The following is a 17,453-nucleotide window of genomic DNA, read 5'->3' as shown; positions in this document are numbered from 1 at the left end:
AAGAATCTTTGTGTGAGAGTAGACACTCTTTTTAGGTGGAGTTTTGCTGTCTTTTGTTACCTCCAGTCTCTGTGATTGCTGTCCATCTTCAGAGTTTTGTTCTTTGGAGATGTGTTGATGGGCTTAGGTATCCACCCAACTAGTTTTTGTTATCAGTAGTTTCCAGGTGGAAGGTGAAAGTAAAGGCTTTGCATCTGTATGTATTTTATATTTGTATCTGATCCAGCAAAATCAATAACTCTGACAATTAAACTCATATTATGCTACAAGCACACAAGGTACGGAAGCTATGTACCTGGGAGAATTTTATGAAGTCCACTACAGGGCACCCTAGGGTGCCCGGTTGGTGTCCTGGCATGTCAGGGGGACCAGTGCACTAGAAATGCTGGCTCCTCCCATGTCCAAATGGCTTGTATTTGGACGTTTTTGACTTGGACGTCTTTGGTTTCAAAAATCGCCAAAAGTTAAAGACGTCCAAATCCAAGGACGTCCAAATCTAGGGACGTCCAAATTTAAGGACGTCCTTGGATTTGGACGTCTTTGACGGTATTTTCGAAACGAAAGATGGACGTCCATCTTTTTCGAAAATATTAATTAAACTATTAATTAAAATACGGTTTTCCCTACCTCTGGATTTGGACGTTTTACAAAGATGTCCAAATCCAAACTTAGACGTTTATTCAAAAATGCCCCAACAAGTCTCTCCTCGTACGTCTTGCAATGCAAAACACATACCATTTTCATCGCTTTTCTTTGAACCACTTCCAGTCTTTTTACATCGACAAGAGAAATAACAAGAGAGTGGATAAGAAGAGAGAGTGAGGGTTTATCAAAAAGGGATCTTGCAAGGCGTATTTATCGAAGGATATAGAACAATTTACTAATAGAGGAAATATTATATTTGAACGTAAGGAAATTGTCAATGATGACTCTGAGGATTTTAATCTCATCTTTAATTAGGATGGGTATACCAGAGATGGAGTGGGCTGAGGTAAGGCAAGAGGAATTAAGCAAGGGGAAAAACAGTTTTAGAGAGGTTTAGCTTTCTACATAAGTCCAACACTGGATTTCCAAGTAGGCAGCCACCCACTACTGGAATCCATCCCTGTCACTAAAAACAATGACCATGTACAACCCCATTTATATTTTAGGCTGGCAGGCTGATTCAATATTGTGGAAGACCTTTTCAGGACCATATCAACTTGTGATATGAAGGTTGGAGAGAGGCACCCAGAGGGTTAAATTAATCACTGCATGTGTTCCTGTAAGTCAACCTGAGAAAGTGAACTACCTTTGATCAGTATTCTCCTTCATGCACAAAACATTCTTAAACAGATGACAAGGGTTTAAAACTCACCGAGCATTTGGCAGCAAAGCAGAGGGCACAGAGATGTTTCGCTGGAGATGATTTCCATAGGTGTCTTGTGAAGGGAGAAAATATATCCTTTGCACAACTACTCTAACACAAGCCTCTTTCCAACCAGCAACACCTTGAGTTTCCACAACTTCAAGCAATGAGTCGCTCACAGTTTGAGATGACAGCTGTTGCTGACCTTGGTTGTCTTCAGTAAGTATGGACCCCGGAATACTCATATTGATATGGTCAATCTGGTTAAGACAAAGTCATTAATCTACATTACATTTCCATCTCAGAAACCCTGGCATGGAATATCAAGCTGCAGTCAAGTTAGAAAAGGAACTAGAAGCATAGTGTAATCAAGCTAGTTATTCAATGCAGGTATATCAACTCTAATCTTAGCACTTTTTAAAATTATAAATTAAAGGAGAAGTTATCAGTATCTTGATTGGCTAGATGCAATCATAAAAATCTCTTATTGAACTCGTAGTGTGGTTTACTTAAGTTCAACCGCTTGGTGCAGGTTAGACAATGGCACAGAGACAAAGTATGTCCCCGTCCCGTGGGTACTGTCTCCATCCCCACCGGTACTGTCTTCATCCCCATCCCGTCCCCGCAGGCCCTGTCTCCATCCGCACCCCTTCCCCGTGGGCTCTGTCCTCATCTGCAGAAGCCTCAACACTTATCTCTACTATAATAAAATGCACCCTCAACATTCTGAAGCTGACTCTGTGGCTTCAGTGAAGGGTTCGTAAGTTCGTAGGTCTGTAACCATCTCTCTCTGGCCAGCCCTTGTGTCAAAAAGTGATGTCGTCGAGGGCAGGTAATCTCTCTCTACCCCGCCCTCGCGTCAAAACGTGATGACATCGAGGGCGGGTAATAAGAAAAAAAAAACGAGTTAGTTGGCTCTGCACTTCCACAATGCGCCCTCTACACACAACACCAGAAAAAAAAAAAAAAACTTAAGGAACCGCCTGCAAACTTTTGGACGGCAACAGCAGAGAAAGACAAATTGAACTAACAACCAAGGCACATAGAGCCACAGGAGGCAGCGGGAAAAATGATTCTTCGTGAACACGCAGCGGCTCACTCCACAACCACCCCTCCAAACATTTAAAGCGCAAGGTACGGCCCTCACTTCACCATTTTCTTCTCTGTCTCTCTCAGGATCTCGGCCGCATGCTACGTTTTTGCAGGGCTATGTGCTGGCACTGGCAGACACCTGGCGATAGCGCTGCAGAAACCGGCACTAACACACTGCAGGCTGCTTGCAGACCGTGTATTACCAACAGAATCACTCACACCCACACACTCCCCTCCCACCCCCCCTTAATACACAAACTGTAAAATGCAAAATCAACATCTCTATCTCTCACTCAGACACACACACACAATCCCCCCCAAACACCTCCACACCATCATACACAAACTCTGCCACGTGAATCAAGATCTTTGTCTCTCACTCACACCCCCCCCCCCCCCCACACACACAATAAATACACAAGCTGTACCATGGAGAATCACCATCTCTTACTCACACACAACCAAACTCCAACCCCCCCCCCCCCCCCCCCAACAAGAACATACACACACTCTGCCATGGACAGACAGCATCTCTCTATCTCACTCACACACTCTCAGGACCACCCCCCTTCATACACAAACTCTACCAAGGAAATTCAACATATCTCTCTCTGACTCACACACAGACACAGCCCCCCCCCCCAAAAAAAAACACATACACTGATGCCGAACACCGCTACCATCCCCCCTCCCCCCCAAGAAGGCCAACGCAGATTGATCAAGCAACTCACACACTCCCAACCAAATCAATAACAAAGCCCCCCCCCTTCCGGTACGGGGCTAAGGAAAGGGAACTTCAGGGGAAGAAAGGAAATTGTCCCCCCTCCAAACACTCTCAACACAAACACCGCTACCCTCTCCAACCACCCACCCCCACATCATACACAAACTGTCCAAGGGACAATCACCATCTTTCTGTCTGACACAGACACACATTCCTTCCACCCCCCCCCCCCCCCATCATCATACACACACTGTGCCATGGAGAAACAGCATCTCTCTCTCTCACTCACACCCACACACTCCCCTCCCTCCCCACTTAATACACAAACTCTAAAATGGAAAATCAAGATCTCTCTCACTAAGACACACACACACATTCCCCCCAACCACCACCACCACATCATACAAAAAACCCAGAAACAAAAAAATCCAATATATTACACATAATAGAACGTAAATTATTCATTACCTTGACAACACATTTCTCCTAACAATCCCTTTCAAAACATTAATTGCAGCATCCCAATACCTTCCTAGCGCCCGTTTCATTGGTTTCAGAAACGGGCCTCTTTTTCCTAGTGTTTTTATATTTAAATCTTTTTATTAAAGTATAAAAAGGAATATGCTGTGCAACTATTGTGTATAAATCACATATAGATAACAATAATAACAACGAGCAACTATAATAACCCCTCCACCACCCTCTACCCTTCCAACCTCAACAATAGCTGACTTCTACTACCCCAAAGAATCCTAATCCACCCTGTTAAAATGTCCAGGGGTACAAAATACAACCCATTCTCTATGCCCTAGATGGGGAGAAATATGCCATATGAAGCACTATTTTGATTTTTTTAATCTGTGGATGAATAATAAGTTATCAACAATCTCAGGAATCAATCTAGCTCTCCTGTCTTCCACAGTCCTTCCTGCAATAGAATATGTCTTCTTAGAAGATGTGCTGGTAGCAGGAATGTACAGGAACCCCAAAGAAAATTTTGCTAGTTGTGGCCAGCATGTTCTGAATCACTCAAACATAACCGTCCAGTTGATCAACAGGCTTCAAAGTAGAAAATGACATGGGGACAAAGCTTGTCCCCATCCCCACAGGCTCTGTCCCCATCCCTACCCCATCCCCGTGGGATCTGTCCCTGTCCCCGCCCCATGTCATTCTCTAGTGCAGGTCAAGTCAAATTAAGATGGCTGTAGTAAGAGGGTAGAAAAAGCTTTGCAAACTCTTCCTGATAGCCAGTCGGATTTTCAGGATATCCACTATACATAGGCATGAGACCAATCTGTATACATGGAAGAACTATTCTATGCAATTTCATCTCATGCTTATTCATGGTAGATATCCTGATAACAAGACTGGCTGTGGGGTCAGCAGGAAAAGTGAGAGAAGCCCTGAGGTTGAAAGAGAAAGCAAAGTATGCAAGCTTTGTTTGGAAACGTGTTTAACCTCTGTCTTAAAAAAGTAACCTTGTATAGAACTGTTTTCTTAATTTCCTGCAGTAATATGGCAGTTTGCATCATAATACAATTAAGAGATGAGACCTCTCTCTCAAGAATATTCCTGGCAATAAGAGGTGTCAGCTGTGACTTAACTGTGAGAGAACTTAAGCTGATGAGCAAATGGTATCAAAACTTTTATGAAAAAAGCAATGAAAATGGAACGTAAATGCAAAACATGGCTCAGTTCTTCATCCTAAAAGGATGACAAGTAGGGCCAAGTTCTCTTCACTTGCACCAGCCATTACCATTCTTCTTGTTTCCAGCTAGCCTACAAACTACTGCAGCTACAGCCAGCTGACTTCTCTTCCCCGTATCCCCTTCCATCCCAAACTGTAGATATCAACAACACTCTGAGGCCTGAAATATTAGAAAAGTGACAGCATGCACCCATGGACAGTCCCTAGTCACTATTCCTACTCTTTCTTTCCCTGCAGCACAGTGGGAGAAAGTCTTCAAGTGATTGTGAAAGAAGGCTCGGAACCCAATCCCAACCATGATTCCTAAGCAGCTAGAGGGATAAGGTGAAAACTGGAACAACAGGATAAAAATATAACAATGAAATTGAATGGATCATAGGCAAGGTACCTAATGGTGTATAGGAAAAGCAAGCTAAAGGCAAAAAATATCTGCAGGATATCAAAAACCTTTGGAATGGGGCATGTAGAACAATTGCTAGGTAATACGTTAAGGGAGTACAAACTCAAACTGCAGATTGCTGTAAAAAGAATAGCAGAGACTATATTTAACCTTAGCAGTGAACAGCTGAGCACTTTTGACATCTCCACACACAGAAATAAACGCCAAATAAGGGGTTTTTTTTAAAGTCAATCCAGTAAAATGTTATTACCTAGTGACTTTTTTTCTAGGTATCTAGATAGACAAAGCAATCACACTAGTGAGATACAAAAACTCCTATGTGATTGGTCAAAAGTACGCTTTCCAATTTCTCCATCAGGTTTGGATTTTTTTTTATATTGTACTGCATTTTATTGTATATATTTTTATATCAGTGCACTGCACTGGGTGAGTTAAATGTTTCAGGAAGGTGGTTTATAAAACGTTTACATAAACCAATTTTTATTTTTTGTTACTTGCCTTTCCAAATCTTGGACACAACTTACACTCACATACAGTGGGTATTCCCTTACCTGCGGGAGGTGGTGGAGATGAAAACGGTAATGAAATTCAAACATGTGTGGGATAAACACAAAGGAATCTTAGCAGAGATTAGGTGGTGACGCTGGTAATTGGAAAGCGAAACCAGTGCTAAGCAGACTTCTACAGTCTATGCCCTGATCGTGACTTAATAGATATGGATGGACTGGAGAGTACATTTTAAGGGGTTTCGATGTTAGCTTCAGAACTTAGTACAAGAACAGTGCTGGGCAGACTTCTATGGTCTGTGTCTGAGAATGGCAAGGACAAATCAAACTCAGGTATAAAGTATCACACACCATATAAAATGAGTTTATCTTGTTGGGCAGACTGGATGGACCGTACAGGTCTTTTATCTGTCGTCATTTACTATGCTACTGTTATTGCTCTTAACAGAGATCCAGCAAACTGCATTTAGTCCTGTGCCAGTTCTAGGAATAAAGTTCCCCATAAAGAAGTGCTAGAATGAAATCTAGAAATGGCCTAATTTCACTCAACCTTTATCTAGGATTTGCGAATCAGTCAGAGCAGTCAGTGGGGTTTTTTTTTTAATAGTTCAAGCATCTGGTCACAGTCTTGCTTGTTATGAGGTATGAAATCACAAACAACTACAAAACAGAAGTCAGTAAAGTTCACCTGATTAACTGCAGATTCCTGATTTGAACTTTCTCTGGTATCATTTAAATTGAATATCTGGGCCAGTGATGGTATTTTTCTTACTATAAGTAACTTCTTTGGACAGTGTGTTCTGTCTTTCATTTCCGTGTTTTCTTGTGAGAAAATTTTCTGGCAAAAATAAGTATTCATGATTACAGGGATGCTTTCATCATGCAGGACTAGTTTCTGCCTGAAAGAAAATAAAAAAATAAAAAAAGATAAGTGATTTAGAACAAATTGCAAAGCAAAACAAAAAGCCCAACAAGATTTCTGGTAGCATTTAATAATATAAAAGAATAAATGGTTATTTTTTTATCTCTATGCATTTTGACTTAATATATATCCTGGTTAGTCCCTTCCTTTTCACCATTTTGAAGACATGCCACACCACAGCGATATTATGCCACTTTGCAACAATCAATAACTTCAGCATCCAACAGTCTAATGCCTGGCAATGAATGCATACCCATCTTAAAATCTGTGGGCCTGATATTCAAAAGCACTGATCTGAATAGTAGCAACTGCTAAATGGAACATATCCCTGAAAATCCTTACAGACTGCACCAGCATTATCCAGATAGTATTAGGGTAGAGTGAGGGCATTCCACTTATATTCCAACAATATTCAGCCGCGAACTGTATAGCTATAGGGATAAATTTAGGTTAGGAAAAAGACTGTCAATTCAATTCTTGTATACTGCTAATATCCCCTTTCCAGGGTTCAGTGCAGTTTACATTCTAGGTGAGACAAAAGCAGATAGTGTTAGTTAGCAATCACACTAGTGAAAAACATTAGAGACCACTGGTGTAATGCATGAGACTAAAAACATTAAAGGAAATGATAATGGATAATACTAGGAAGCAGAAGTCATGATGGATTATTATGAAGCAGTCTTTGGGAAGAGAAAGGTTTTTAGCCTCTTCCTGAAGTTGAGGTAGCTGTTTTCTGTTCTAATGAGGCAGTAAGTAGAGAGTTCCCATATTTTGACTCCAAGTACGGGGAATAGAGAGCTGAAAATCTTCTGATTTCGAATTGTCTTTTGAAATGGTGATGCTAGCATTAATTGTTGTTTCAGTCTGTTAGACTGGACCAGATATAGCGAAGCGGTCTTAGCAGTTCAGCGGTGAAGCCCTGTAAGATTTGAAAAACTAAACAAACCGCTTTGAACCTGAGTCTCTGGTACGGAAAGCCAGTGCAGTTTGTTTAGATGAGCTGAAACACTAGTATATCTATTCAATCTGTATATTAGTCTTGCAGCTGTATTCTGTAAGATTTGCAATTTTTTCTGATATTGACCCTTAATACCGGGAAATAGAATGTTACAGTAATTCAAGTGAGGTGGACTAACATTTGGTCTAGTAGTGCGAAGGCTTTTTGGTCAAAGAATGGTCTGACTAGACATAGCTGTCTCATTTTGAACAGTGCTTTCTTCCATAGCTGATTAATATAGGAAGAGAAGGTGAGTGAAGAATCAAGCAAGACCCCTAATACTCTGGTTTCAGATTTGACTGTAAAGCTTTGACCATTGGACAAAGATATTGATGATAGGACCTCAACTCCCTGATTTTGGAACCACATGACCTTGGTTTTTGGTGCATTCACTTTCAGTTTATTGGTCAGGGCCCAGAAGCTACCATTAGCTACAGACTGAGTTGGATCTTTGTTTGATGCTGTTACCGGTAAAAGAAGCAGGATGTCATTTGCTTAGAATAACAGTAGTTCATTAAGTCCCAGGTGTATTGAGGTAAGGGATGACATAAAGAGGTTGAACAGGATCGGGGAGATCCCTGTGAACCCTGCAGTTAGTAGACCAGTAGCTGGAAAGTTGGTTGTTTTGCTTGACATAATATCTTTGATTTGAAAGGAATTCACTGTTATTCTTATCTGATCCAGGCGTTTGAGTAGCAATGTGTGGTCAACTGCATCAAACGCCACCGATATATCGAACTGGAGAATTACTTGGTCACCTTTGCACAGGTGTTGTTTGACATATGTAGTTAGAACTATCAGTAATGTTTCCGTACTATGTGACAATCTGAAGCCAAATTGTAACCAATGTAAAATAGAAAAATTTCCAGATAAAAAGAGAGTTGTTTACTAATGTAGGTTTCTAATGCTTTAGTAAAAAGAAGGTATGCTTGCCACGTGACGGTAGTTTACAGGCAATGTTACGTGTAGCCCAGATCCCTTCAGTAGTGAAGTGAGAACAATTTTGCCCATATCAGGAGGAAGAGAGCCTGTTTTTAACAGCTCACTGAGATCATCAAGTAACCAGTTTACTGCATCCATAGGGATGGATGAGTAGATGTTGTTGTTGATTTTACCTCTGGTGGAGATGAGTTTGGATGACTTGTGTCTGGTTAAGCTTGACATAGATATCAATGGTGAAATCCAGTTGGAAATGGTCAGACCATGGTACTGGCTTCCATTTGAATGAACTAATCAAGCTATTAGGATAGGACGCCATGAAGTCTAACATATGTCCTTTTTCATGAGCTGCACCCTCGGAGAATGCAGTTAGATCACAATCCTTTAGGAATGATTTGAAGTTGTGGACATTGGTGTCTGCATCATTTTCCAATTCTAGGTTTAATTTTCCTAGGAACATAATCTTTGAGAACTGTGACATGGTAGAGAAAGTAATCTCTACAAGTAGTGGTTCTGCTTTGGCCCAAGCTTCTGGAGGACGGTAAATGAGGAGTAGGGCAATTTGACTTGCCTCTTTTGAATCATCGCAGAATTTGCTTAGCATGTATTCCAGTTCAGGAAAAAACCCTGAACTAACTAAAGACACATGGAAACAAATTCTTAAAGATAAGAGCAAGTCCGCCTCCTTTTTTACCCTGTCTTGGAAAATGAAGAATACCATAGTCGGGTGATAGATGTGGGGCAGTATTGAACTATCAACTTCTGTGTCCTATGTTTCTGAGATAAACAGAAATCCCAGACCTGAAGATTCTAGAAGATCCCTGAGTAAGGGAGTCTTGTTTTCCATAGATCTAACATTGATATAGATGGCTGGGACAGGAGTGTTCCAAAGGGGAGAGTTGTATGGTTAATTGCAAAAGGTAGTGAAGTTTTCTAGGCCATTGAATGTTAGCCATTTTGTTCTGGTCCATAACCATAGTAGTATTCTGATGGTATATATTGGCATTGTCTAGCAGGTAGCTGACATTACAATTAGGGTGTTTCTTAGTACAGGGTTTTCTGGACTGATTATACATTACATGGATAGGATCAGGCACTAAGTTATCTGGTAGGTTGCCGCCTGACATGCTCAAGAGGGCTAAGCAAATCCATGTGAGCCACTTTATGGTGATAGCTTTTTGAGCTAGTTTAAGTCAGTCAGGTTTAGTGCTCTTTATCAGTTTTAAATGTGCGCTATTAAAGATTTCAGAACCGAGTTCTGCTTGAAGGTAATCAATAGAAATAAAAGAAAACATAGAAAAGAAAATAAGATGATATCTTTTTTATTGGACTAACTTAATACATTTATTGATTAGCTTTCAAAGGTAACCCTTCTTCGTCAGATCAGAAAAAAAGGTATCATCTTATTTTCTTTTCTATGTCTTATTTTCTTTTATTTCTATATATGATTACCTTTAAAAGTGGACTAACACGGCTACCACATCTCTCTACTCCTTGAAGGTAGAAATTACCGATGGTGAGGAGAGGTCATGGTGTCTCAGGAACTCATACGGTGGGGAGGTGTGGATGTGCCGGTGTAGCAGACTTCAAAATGACGCTATGACTCACTGTAATTAGGTAGGGTTCCTCATTTAAGCTGCCATTCTTCCAAAGTCAGTTGTATAGCCATCCCAAATTTATCTCTATAGCTATATGGACAGCAGCCAAATATCACCATTTATTCATACAGCAAAGGCGCATGTTATATGATGGCCGTTGCAGAAACAGAAATTAAATAAAATAAAAGAAACAAACTGACATGATATTTCAAAGAGGTAACTGAAAAAATAATGATAGAAAGATTAACATTCAACAAGTATAAAAGATATCAACGACAAGAGTACAACAAAGAATATTAGATAAAGCAGAACAAAGCAGGGAAGATAATCAGGTTGGCAAAGGCTAAGAGCTGAAGAGTGGATAACCAAGATGGTAAAGCATACTAACAATATTTTTCATGCATATCAATGAAAGAAGGAAAGGCAGGGGTGGGGAGTAAGATGGAAAAACTATATGGAGAGAGACAAAGAAAAAGCAAAAATGTTGAACAATTAATTCTGTTTGCTATTTATAGAACAGGAGACTGGAAAAAAAACTACAGACTGTTGACAGACATACACATGGTAGTGGGATAGATACTGCTTCATTTACAGAGGAAACACCAAAAGGCACACGAGACTTAAGGACCTAATTATATATACCCTAAATGAAAAGAGACACAGTAGAGATATGACAGACACACACTAATTGCACTAAGGTGAACCCTTACGGAGTTGGTCTTGAGACCAGACTCTGATAAGTGTAGAAGGTTTCTTTGATGGACCCTTGTCTTTCTTGCATTTTTGAACTTGGGAAACTCCTTTGCAGAAACTGAAAGAGAATCCCTGTTCCGGCCTGCGTCCTTTGCTCACCCTGCATCATCTGCATCTCTGTTCCAGCCTGCGTCCTCTGCTCAGCTTGCATCATCTGCATCCCTGTTCCAGCCTGTGTCCTTTGCTCAGCCTGCATCATCTGCTCCAGTCTGCGTCCTCTGCTCAGCCTGCATCATTTGCTCCAGCCTGTGTCCTTTGGTCCAGCCTGCATCCCTGTTCCAGCCTGCATCATCTGCCCCAGCCTGCATCCTCTGTTCTAGCCTGCATCATCTGTTCCAACCTGCATCATCTGTTCCTCTGCATCCTCTGCCCCAGCCTGCATCATTTCTCATGTTTGGATGTCGAGAGGTGGGTCTCCTGTAGAAAGGGCATATCTGCTCAGTGTCGCTGGAGGGCCTGAAGAATTTTTTTTTACATTTAATGGGTGAAGAGATGCCTCCTACATTCCAGAATATTAAGCAAACCATATCATCCTAGCAAGTTCCCAATAATTCCACTCCTACCCCAAGAAAACTCATAGAGGGGGGGGGGGTTGTACCAGCCACTTCCCTCCTAACACTGCCTTCTTTCCCAATGTGAGCAAGTGCAAAGTGATGCATGTGGAAAAGAGGAACCTGAATTATAGCTACGTCATGCAAGGTTCCACATTAGGAGTCACAGACCAAGAAAGGGATCTAGTTGGTATCATTGATGATACGTTGAAACCTTCTGCTCAGTGTGCTGCTGCAGCTAAGAAAGCAAATAGAATGTTAGGTATTACTAGGAAAGGAATGGAAAACAAAAATGAGGATGTTATATTGCCTTTGTATCGCTCCATGGTGTAACTGCACCTCGAATATTGTGTTCGATTCTGGTCGCCGTATCTCAAAAAAGATAGTGGAATTAGAAAAGGTGCAGAGAAGGGCGACGAAAATGATAAAGGGGATGGGACGACTTCCCTATGAGGAAAGACTAAAGCGGCTAGGGCTCTTCAGCTTGGAGAAAAGGCAGCTGAGGGGAGATGATAGAGGTCTATAAAATAATGAGTGGAGTGGAACAGGTAGATCTGACGCATCTGTTTACGCTTTCCAAAAATACTGGGACTAGGGGGCATGCGATGAAGCTACAATGTAGTAGCACTGTAGGTGAGCAAACTTTTTAGTGTGCGCTAAAAATTAGCGCGCGCTAATGCTAGCGACACCCATAGGAACATAATGGGTGTCTCTATCATTAGTGCACGCTAAAAAGTTAGTGTGCCTACAGAACAGTTTAGTAAACAAGGCCCAAACATTTTAAAACAGGCTGTATCCTGTTCTAAAATGCATGAAAGATGGACGCCCATTTGTGACATACTGACTTGGATGTCCATATTCTGAGTTGGATGTTCTTTCTAAAATGCTGCTCCGTGCGTACTAACACAGTAATCATAATACTTTCCAATGGGTAAGAATTTCTAAAATTAGGTATCATAATATGAAATTGGAAAGAGGGCAGGCTACCAAATAAAGCAGAAGAGCCTCTAAATGAAGGTGGTAGAAGCATAACAAGTATTTAGGAAAGCACAAGGGTCCCTAACTGCAAGTAAGCAGCGGTAAGTGGGAGTTTAAGTAGAATCTATGGTACTGGAATAGAAAGAATTGTAAAACAGATGAGCCTGACAGTCTGACATCAATTTCTATTTCCATGAAATACCAAAAACATTTTTCTAATTATTTGGGAGGAACAGTTAAGACTTAGATGTCTGCTATTTCTCAAATTTGTTTTATTCCTAAGAAAAGATAATTACTCTTTCTTTATAAAGCATAGCTGCTGTTAGCTTCTTTTTGCCCAAAGGTAGTTTCTCTTGAGGACACTGATTAATATCAGTTATAGGTTTACTATTCCTCAGAAAGCCATTTGTCGCTGATTGATTACTGAAAATTTTCTTTGCTTATCTTTACATGTATTGGTCATGTGTGTATTACCCAGAACATGAAGTCACCATTTTGTAATGGAACTTCTTTGATCTAAGGGACTGTAAAATATTCATTAGGTGATGGTGGAGGTGTAGCCTCACATCTATCTCACCTACATATTGCTAGCATTTCTTGTGGGACCCAACAGCAGCCAAGAGGCTTTCTGGGGTTTTTTTTTTTTTTTTTTGCTTAAAGGGGAATGGCTTCATCCAACTTGCCCATGCTGCTGTTATTCCTTTCTGCTGATCTTCTCCAAGAACTGTGCAATTTCTGTGAGCTAAACGACTTTGCAATAGCTGTCAGATGCTAGTAGAATCATAGCCCAGCACCCACTATTGTTGCCAGCACTGTTCTGGTGCTATTTCCTGTGGGATCCAACACTGGTGACAGGTCATCCTGAACAGGCAAATCAAAGGAGCATTTCCCTTCAGGAGCCCTTATTGTATTATTGTTTATTGATCTTACTGGTGCCAGTTGTTTAAATTCAGGACTGCTATGTGTTGGGATAAAGAGAATAGTCATTTAATTGTATACCTATTTTGTTTGTTTGTTTGTTTTTTATTTAGCTCATCCCTTTTAGCGTTGCTCAAGGTAAGTTATATTCAGGTACAGAATGTATTTCCCTGAGGTACAGTCGTGAGAGTACCTAACCCTTACCGTTCAGTGAATCCAGACTGCCCCAATTTGACTGCCCCTATCGGACCGACCGTTCACTTGTCTATTAGATTGTAGGCTCTTTGAGCAGGGACTGTCTCTCTTTGTTAAATTGTACAGCGCTGCGTAACCCTAGTAGCGCTCTAGAAATGTTAAGTAGTAGTAGTAGTAGTAGATTTTGCCTTTTATCCCTATTCAATAGTCCCTTTATTTCTGAAGAAATTGTAGATATGTTGATTTGGGAGAGCAGAGGTGGATGGCAACTCCTGTAAAGTAGTGAAAGATCTGATAAATTAATTCCCAACCTTAAAGAATGTTTCCCCTTCTGACTGTTTAAGATCTGCTAGGAACAAGTAGGCCATCCTAGACGATTTCATGGTTGATGATAACTATCTAGACTATATCAGCAAGATTTCATAATCCTTAGCTAGCTCTGTCCAGTGGATCACATCTATACACATTCCTCTAGAATTGGGAAAAAGGATGGGACATTTTCTTTACTTATAAATTCCTGTCTTGGTTCTATCTACAGGTTCAAGTAACATCCCCCTGTCATCTATGAGTCTTGCTAGCTTGTAGATCTGCAGGCACGCAGTTGAGGTAGTTTTCTTTTGTTATCATATATGGCCCTTGATTTTTCAGATTTATAGATTTTAGGAGACTTTAATCTGCATGTCAACTACAAGCATAAAGGAGCTGCTGGCACTGTTATGGACGCAATGAGTCTTAATGGAATTTATGCAAGTAGTGCCTTTACTCTTTCAATCAGCAAGTCATATACTAGATGTGGAGGGACATTTTCAATATGTCTAAATCCGATTGTGGACATTTTTCCGAAAATGTCCACAAATCCAGTAGCAAATATGGCCTTTATCATACCAGAAAAACATCCATTTTGCTTTGAAAATGGCCATTTGATGTTTTTGTGCTCAGTGCATCTATCTTTTAGGACCATTTTCAAAAAAAAAAAAAAAAAGTCCAAGGGAAAAATGCACAAAAACAAGCCACTGGGATGTATGAGATGGAGGACAGCACTTTTAGTAGACAAGTTACACAGACATCCCAGCAGAGCAGTAGGGCACTCTAGGGAAGGAAGCAACCAGAAGGAAAGCAGCGACGCTGGATCTGGTGCTCACAAATGGGGAAAATGTGGGAGCTCACCTGGGCAGTAGTGATCATCAAACAGTTTGGTTTGATATAACACTTAAAGTGGAAGGCAGCCACTCAAAACTCAAAATCATGGATTTCAAAAAAGCTGACTTTAGTAAAATGGGAGTGTACCTGAACAAAGGGCTGATGGGCTGGGAGGACATACGAGAAGTGGAAAGGCAGTGGTCCAAGCTGAAAGGAGCTATAAGTACAGCTATTGACCTTTATTGTGAGGAGAGTAAATAAAAGCAAGAAAGCAAAGGAAACCGATATGGTTCTCCAACCAAATGGCTGAAAAAATAAAGGCAAAAGAGAAAAACTTGAGAAGAGGAACACAGAGAGGAATACCAGATGAAACTGAAAGAAACCAAGAGAGATATACATATGGCAAAAGTGCAAGCAGAAGAACAAATGGCTAAAAATGTAAGGAGCAGAGACAATTTTTTCAGGTATATTAGTGAAAGGAGGAAGACTAAAAATGGAATCATGAGACTGAAAGATGCTGTGAACCGCTATGTGGAGAATGATGAGGAAAAAGCAAACATGCTAAACAAATACTTCTGTTCTGTGTTTATGGAAGAAAATTCTGGAGAAGGACCATGAATGGCTAGCAATAATACATATGAGAATGGAGTGGATACAGCACTGTTCATGGAAGAAGGTGTTTATAAAACAACTTAAAAATTTAAGGTGAACAAAGCCATGGGACAGGACGGGATCCTTCTCAGGATACTGAGGAAGCTCAGAGAGGTTCTGGCGGGTCCTCAAAGATTTGTTTAATAAATCCTTAATGGGAGAGTTTCTGTGGGATTGGAGAAGAGAGGATGTGGTCCCTCTTTACAAAAGTGGTGACAGAGAAGACGCTGGAAACTACAGGTCAGTAAGCCTCACTTTGGTTACTAGAAAAGTAATGGAAGCAATGCTGAAGGAAAGGATAATGAATTTCCTGGAATCCAATAGGTTACAAGATCAGAAACAACATGGTTTTACCAAAGGTAAATCTGATTGAATTCTTTGACTGGCTGACCAGAGAACTGGATCGAGGATGTGAGCTAGATGTAATCTACTTTGACTTCAGCAAAGCCTGTGACATAGTTCCTCATAGGAGGCTCTTGAATAAACTCGACAGAATAAACTGAAGTTAGGACCCAAAGTGGTGAACTGGATTAGGAACTGGTTGACAGACAATTGCCAGAGGGTGGTGGTTAATAGAATTCACTCGGTGGAAGGAAAGGTGAGTAGGGGAGTGCATCAAAGATCGGTGCTGGGGCCGATTCTGTTTGACATATTTGTGAGCAACATTGCCAAAGGGTTAGAAGGTAAGGTTTACCTTTTTGCGGATGATACCAAGATTTGTAAAAGAGTGGACACCCCGTACAGAGAGGAAACATGAAAAGGATCTGCAAAAGTTAGAAGGGTATCTGGTAAGTTCCCATCTGGACAGATTCCACCAGACAGTTCCCACCCACCAATTCCCCCCCCCCCCCCCCCACATGGTTCCCACCCACCGGTGACCTCTCGTTTTTTTGTTTGGTTTTTTACCGTTGAATTTTTCCCCAACGTTAAATTTTTCCTTCAATGAAGTTCCAGTGTTGTGGACACTCTGATGCTATGGCAGTGCATGTTGATGGTGAGTCCCATGCGTCTTCACGGTGTGTGCTGGATTAGTGTCTGTCTGTCTCTCTCTCCCTCCCCGCCATGAGCAAGCTGAGCAAAGCGAGAAAGCAGCAGCTTCAGTAGCTCCAGCAGGTCTTCTGGTGCTGGTGGGTGGTTTACTTTCCCTTGTGTCTCGCTCTCTTCCTCACTCTTGCACGCCTCTCCTCGCTATCTCCCCACAACCACAAGCAAGCTGAGAAAAAAGAGCAAGCAGTAGGAGCTCCCGCAGCTGTTCCCTTTCCTGGCTTGGTAACTGCTCTGTGACTCCCCTCCCGCACAAGTAAATTTATTCAGTTTTGAGAGGCTGGTTATTATAGGGACACTTTGCATGTGTTGTGGGCAAAATTCAGTTTCTATCTATCTACTTACTTATTTAGGAGCATTTAAAATCTTTTTTTTTTTTTAGTTTATTTGTAGGCAGGGTGCAGTTAGGGGGGGGCAAATAAACTGCATGTCTCGAAAGGGAAGGGGATGTGTAAAAGGGGGTTGGGAAGATTAATTATCCTAGTGTGTTTTATGTCTTTGTTTTTTCTTAGTTATGGGTGATTGTCCTCCCTGGTGTGGTGGGAATTGGCTCAGTGGGAATTGTCTTAGGTGGGAATTGTCCAGGTGAGACTTGGTGGATGGGAACTGTCCGGTGGGAACTGTCCAGTTGGGAACTGACCTAGACCCGTTAAAAGAATGGTCTAATGTTTGGTAATTAAAATTCAATGCAAAGAAGTGCAGAGTGATGTACTTAGAGAGAATCCAAGGGAGCCGAATATTACATTACATTAAGGTGTTATAACCCACTACAACCAACAAGTTCTAAGCGGATAACATGAAGAAAAAGAGCATAATCCAGATAATCACACAAAATAGCCCCAGTCTAAATTAAGGATAAACATTTACGAATTAGAAACATATTTTCTAAAAGAAAAGTTTTCAATAATTTCTTTAACTTAGAATAATGTTCTATGTGCCTCAAAAAAGGAGGAAGAGAGTTCAGAGTAGAAGCTGCCTGATATGTTAAC

The 17,453-nt window shown here is 41.0% G+C and overlaps 1 protein-coding gene across 2 annotated transcripts in view; it reads right to left on the bottom strand.

The window, feature by feature from the left end:
- The window catches only part of SPIDR (scaffold protein involved in DNA repair), a 602,511-nt gene that overhangs the window by 291,868 nt on the left and 293,190 nt on the right, over positions 1-17,453 (bottom strand). For both annotated transcript variants that reach the window (XM_030214124.1, XM_030214131.1), the window contains exons 9-10: positions 6,467-6,677; positions 1,358-1,608 (exon numbers count right to left, since the gene is read on the bottom strand). In XM_030214124.1, coding sequence (XP_030069984.1) covers positions 1,358-1,608; positions 6,467-6,677 — 462 coding nt within the window. The remainder of the gene's footprint in view (positions 1-1,357; positions 1,609-6,466; positions 6,678-17,453) is intronic.

This window comes from Microcaecilia unicolor, chromosome 1 (assembly GCF_901765095.1).
Source record: "Microcaecilia unicolor chromosome 1, aMicUni1.1, whole genome shotgun sequence".
Classification (NCBI taxonomy): domain Eukaryota; kingdom Metazoa; phylum Chordata; class Amphibia; order Gymnophiona; family Siphonopidae; genus Microcaecilia; species Microcaecilia unicolor.
This window is presented reverse-complemented; position numbering and strand designations above follow the sequence as displayed.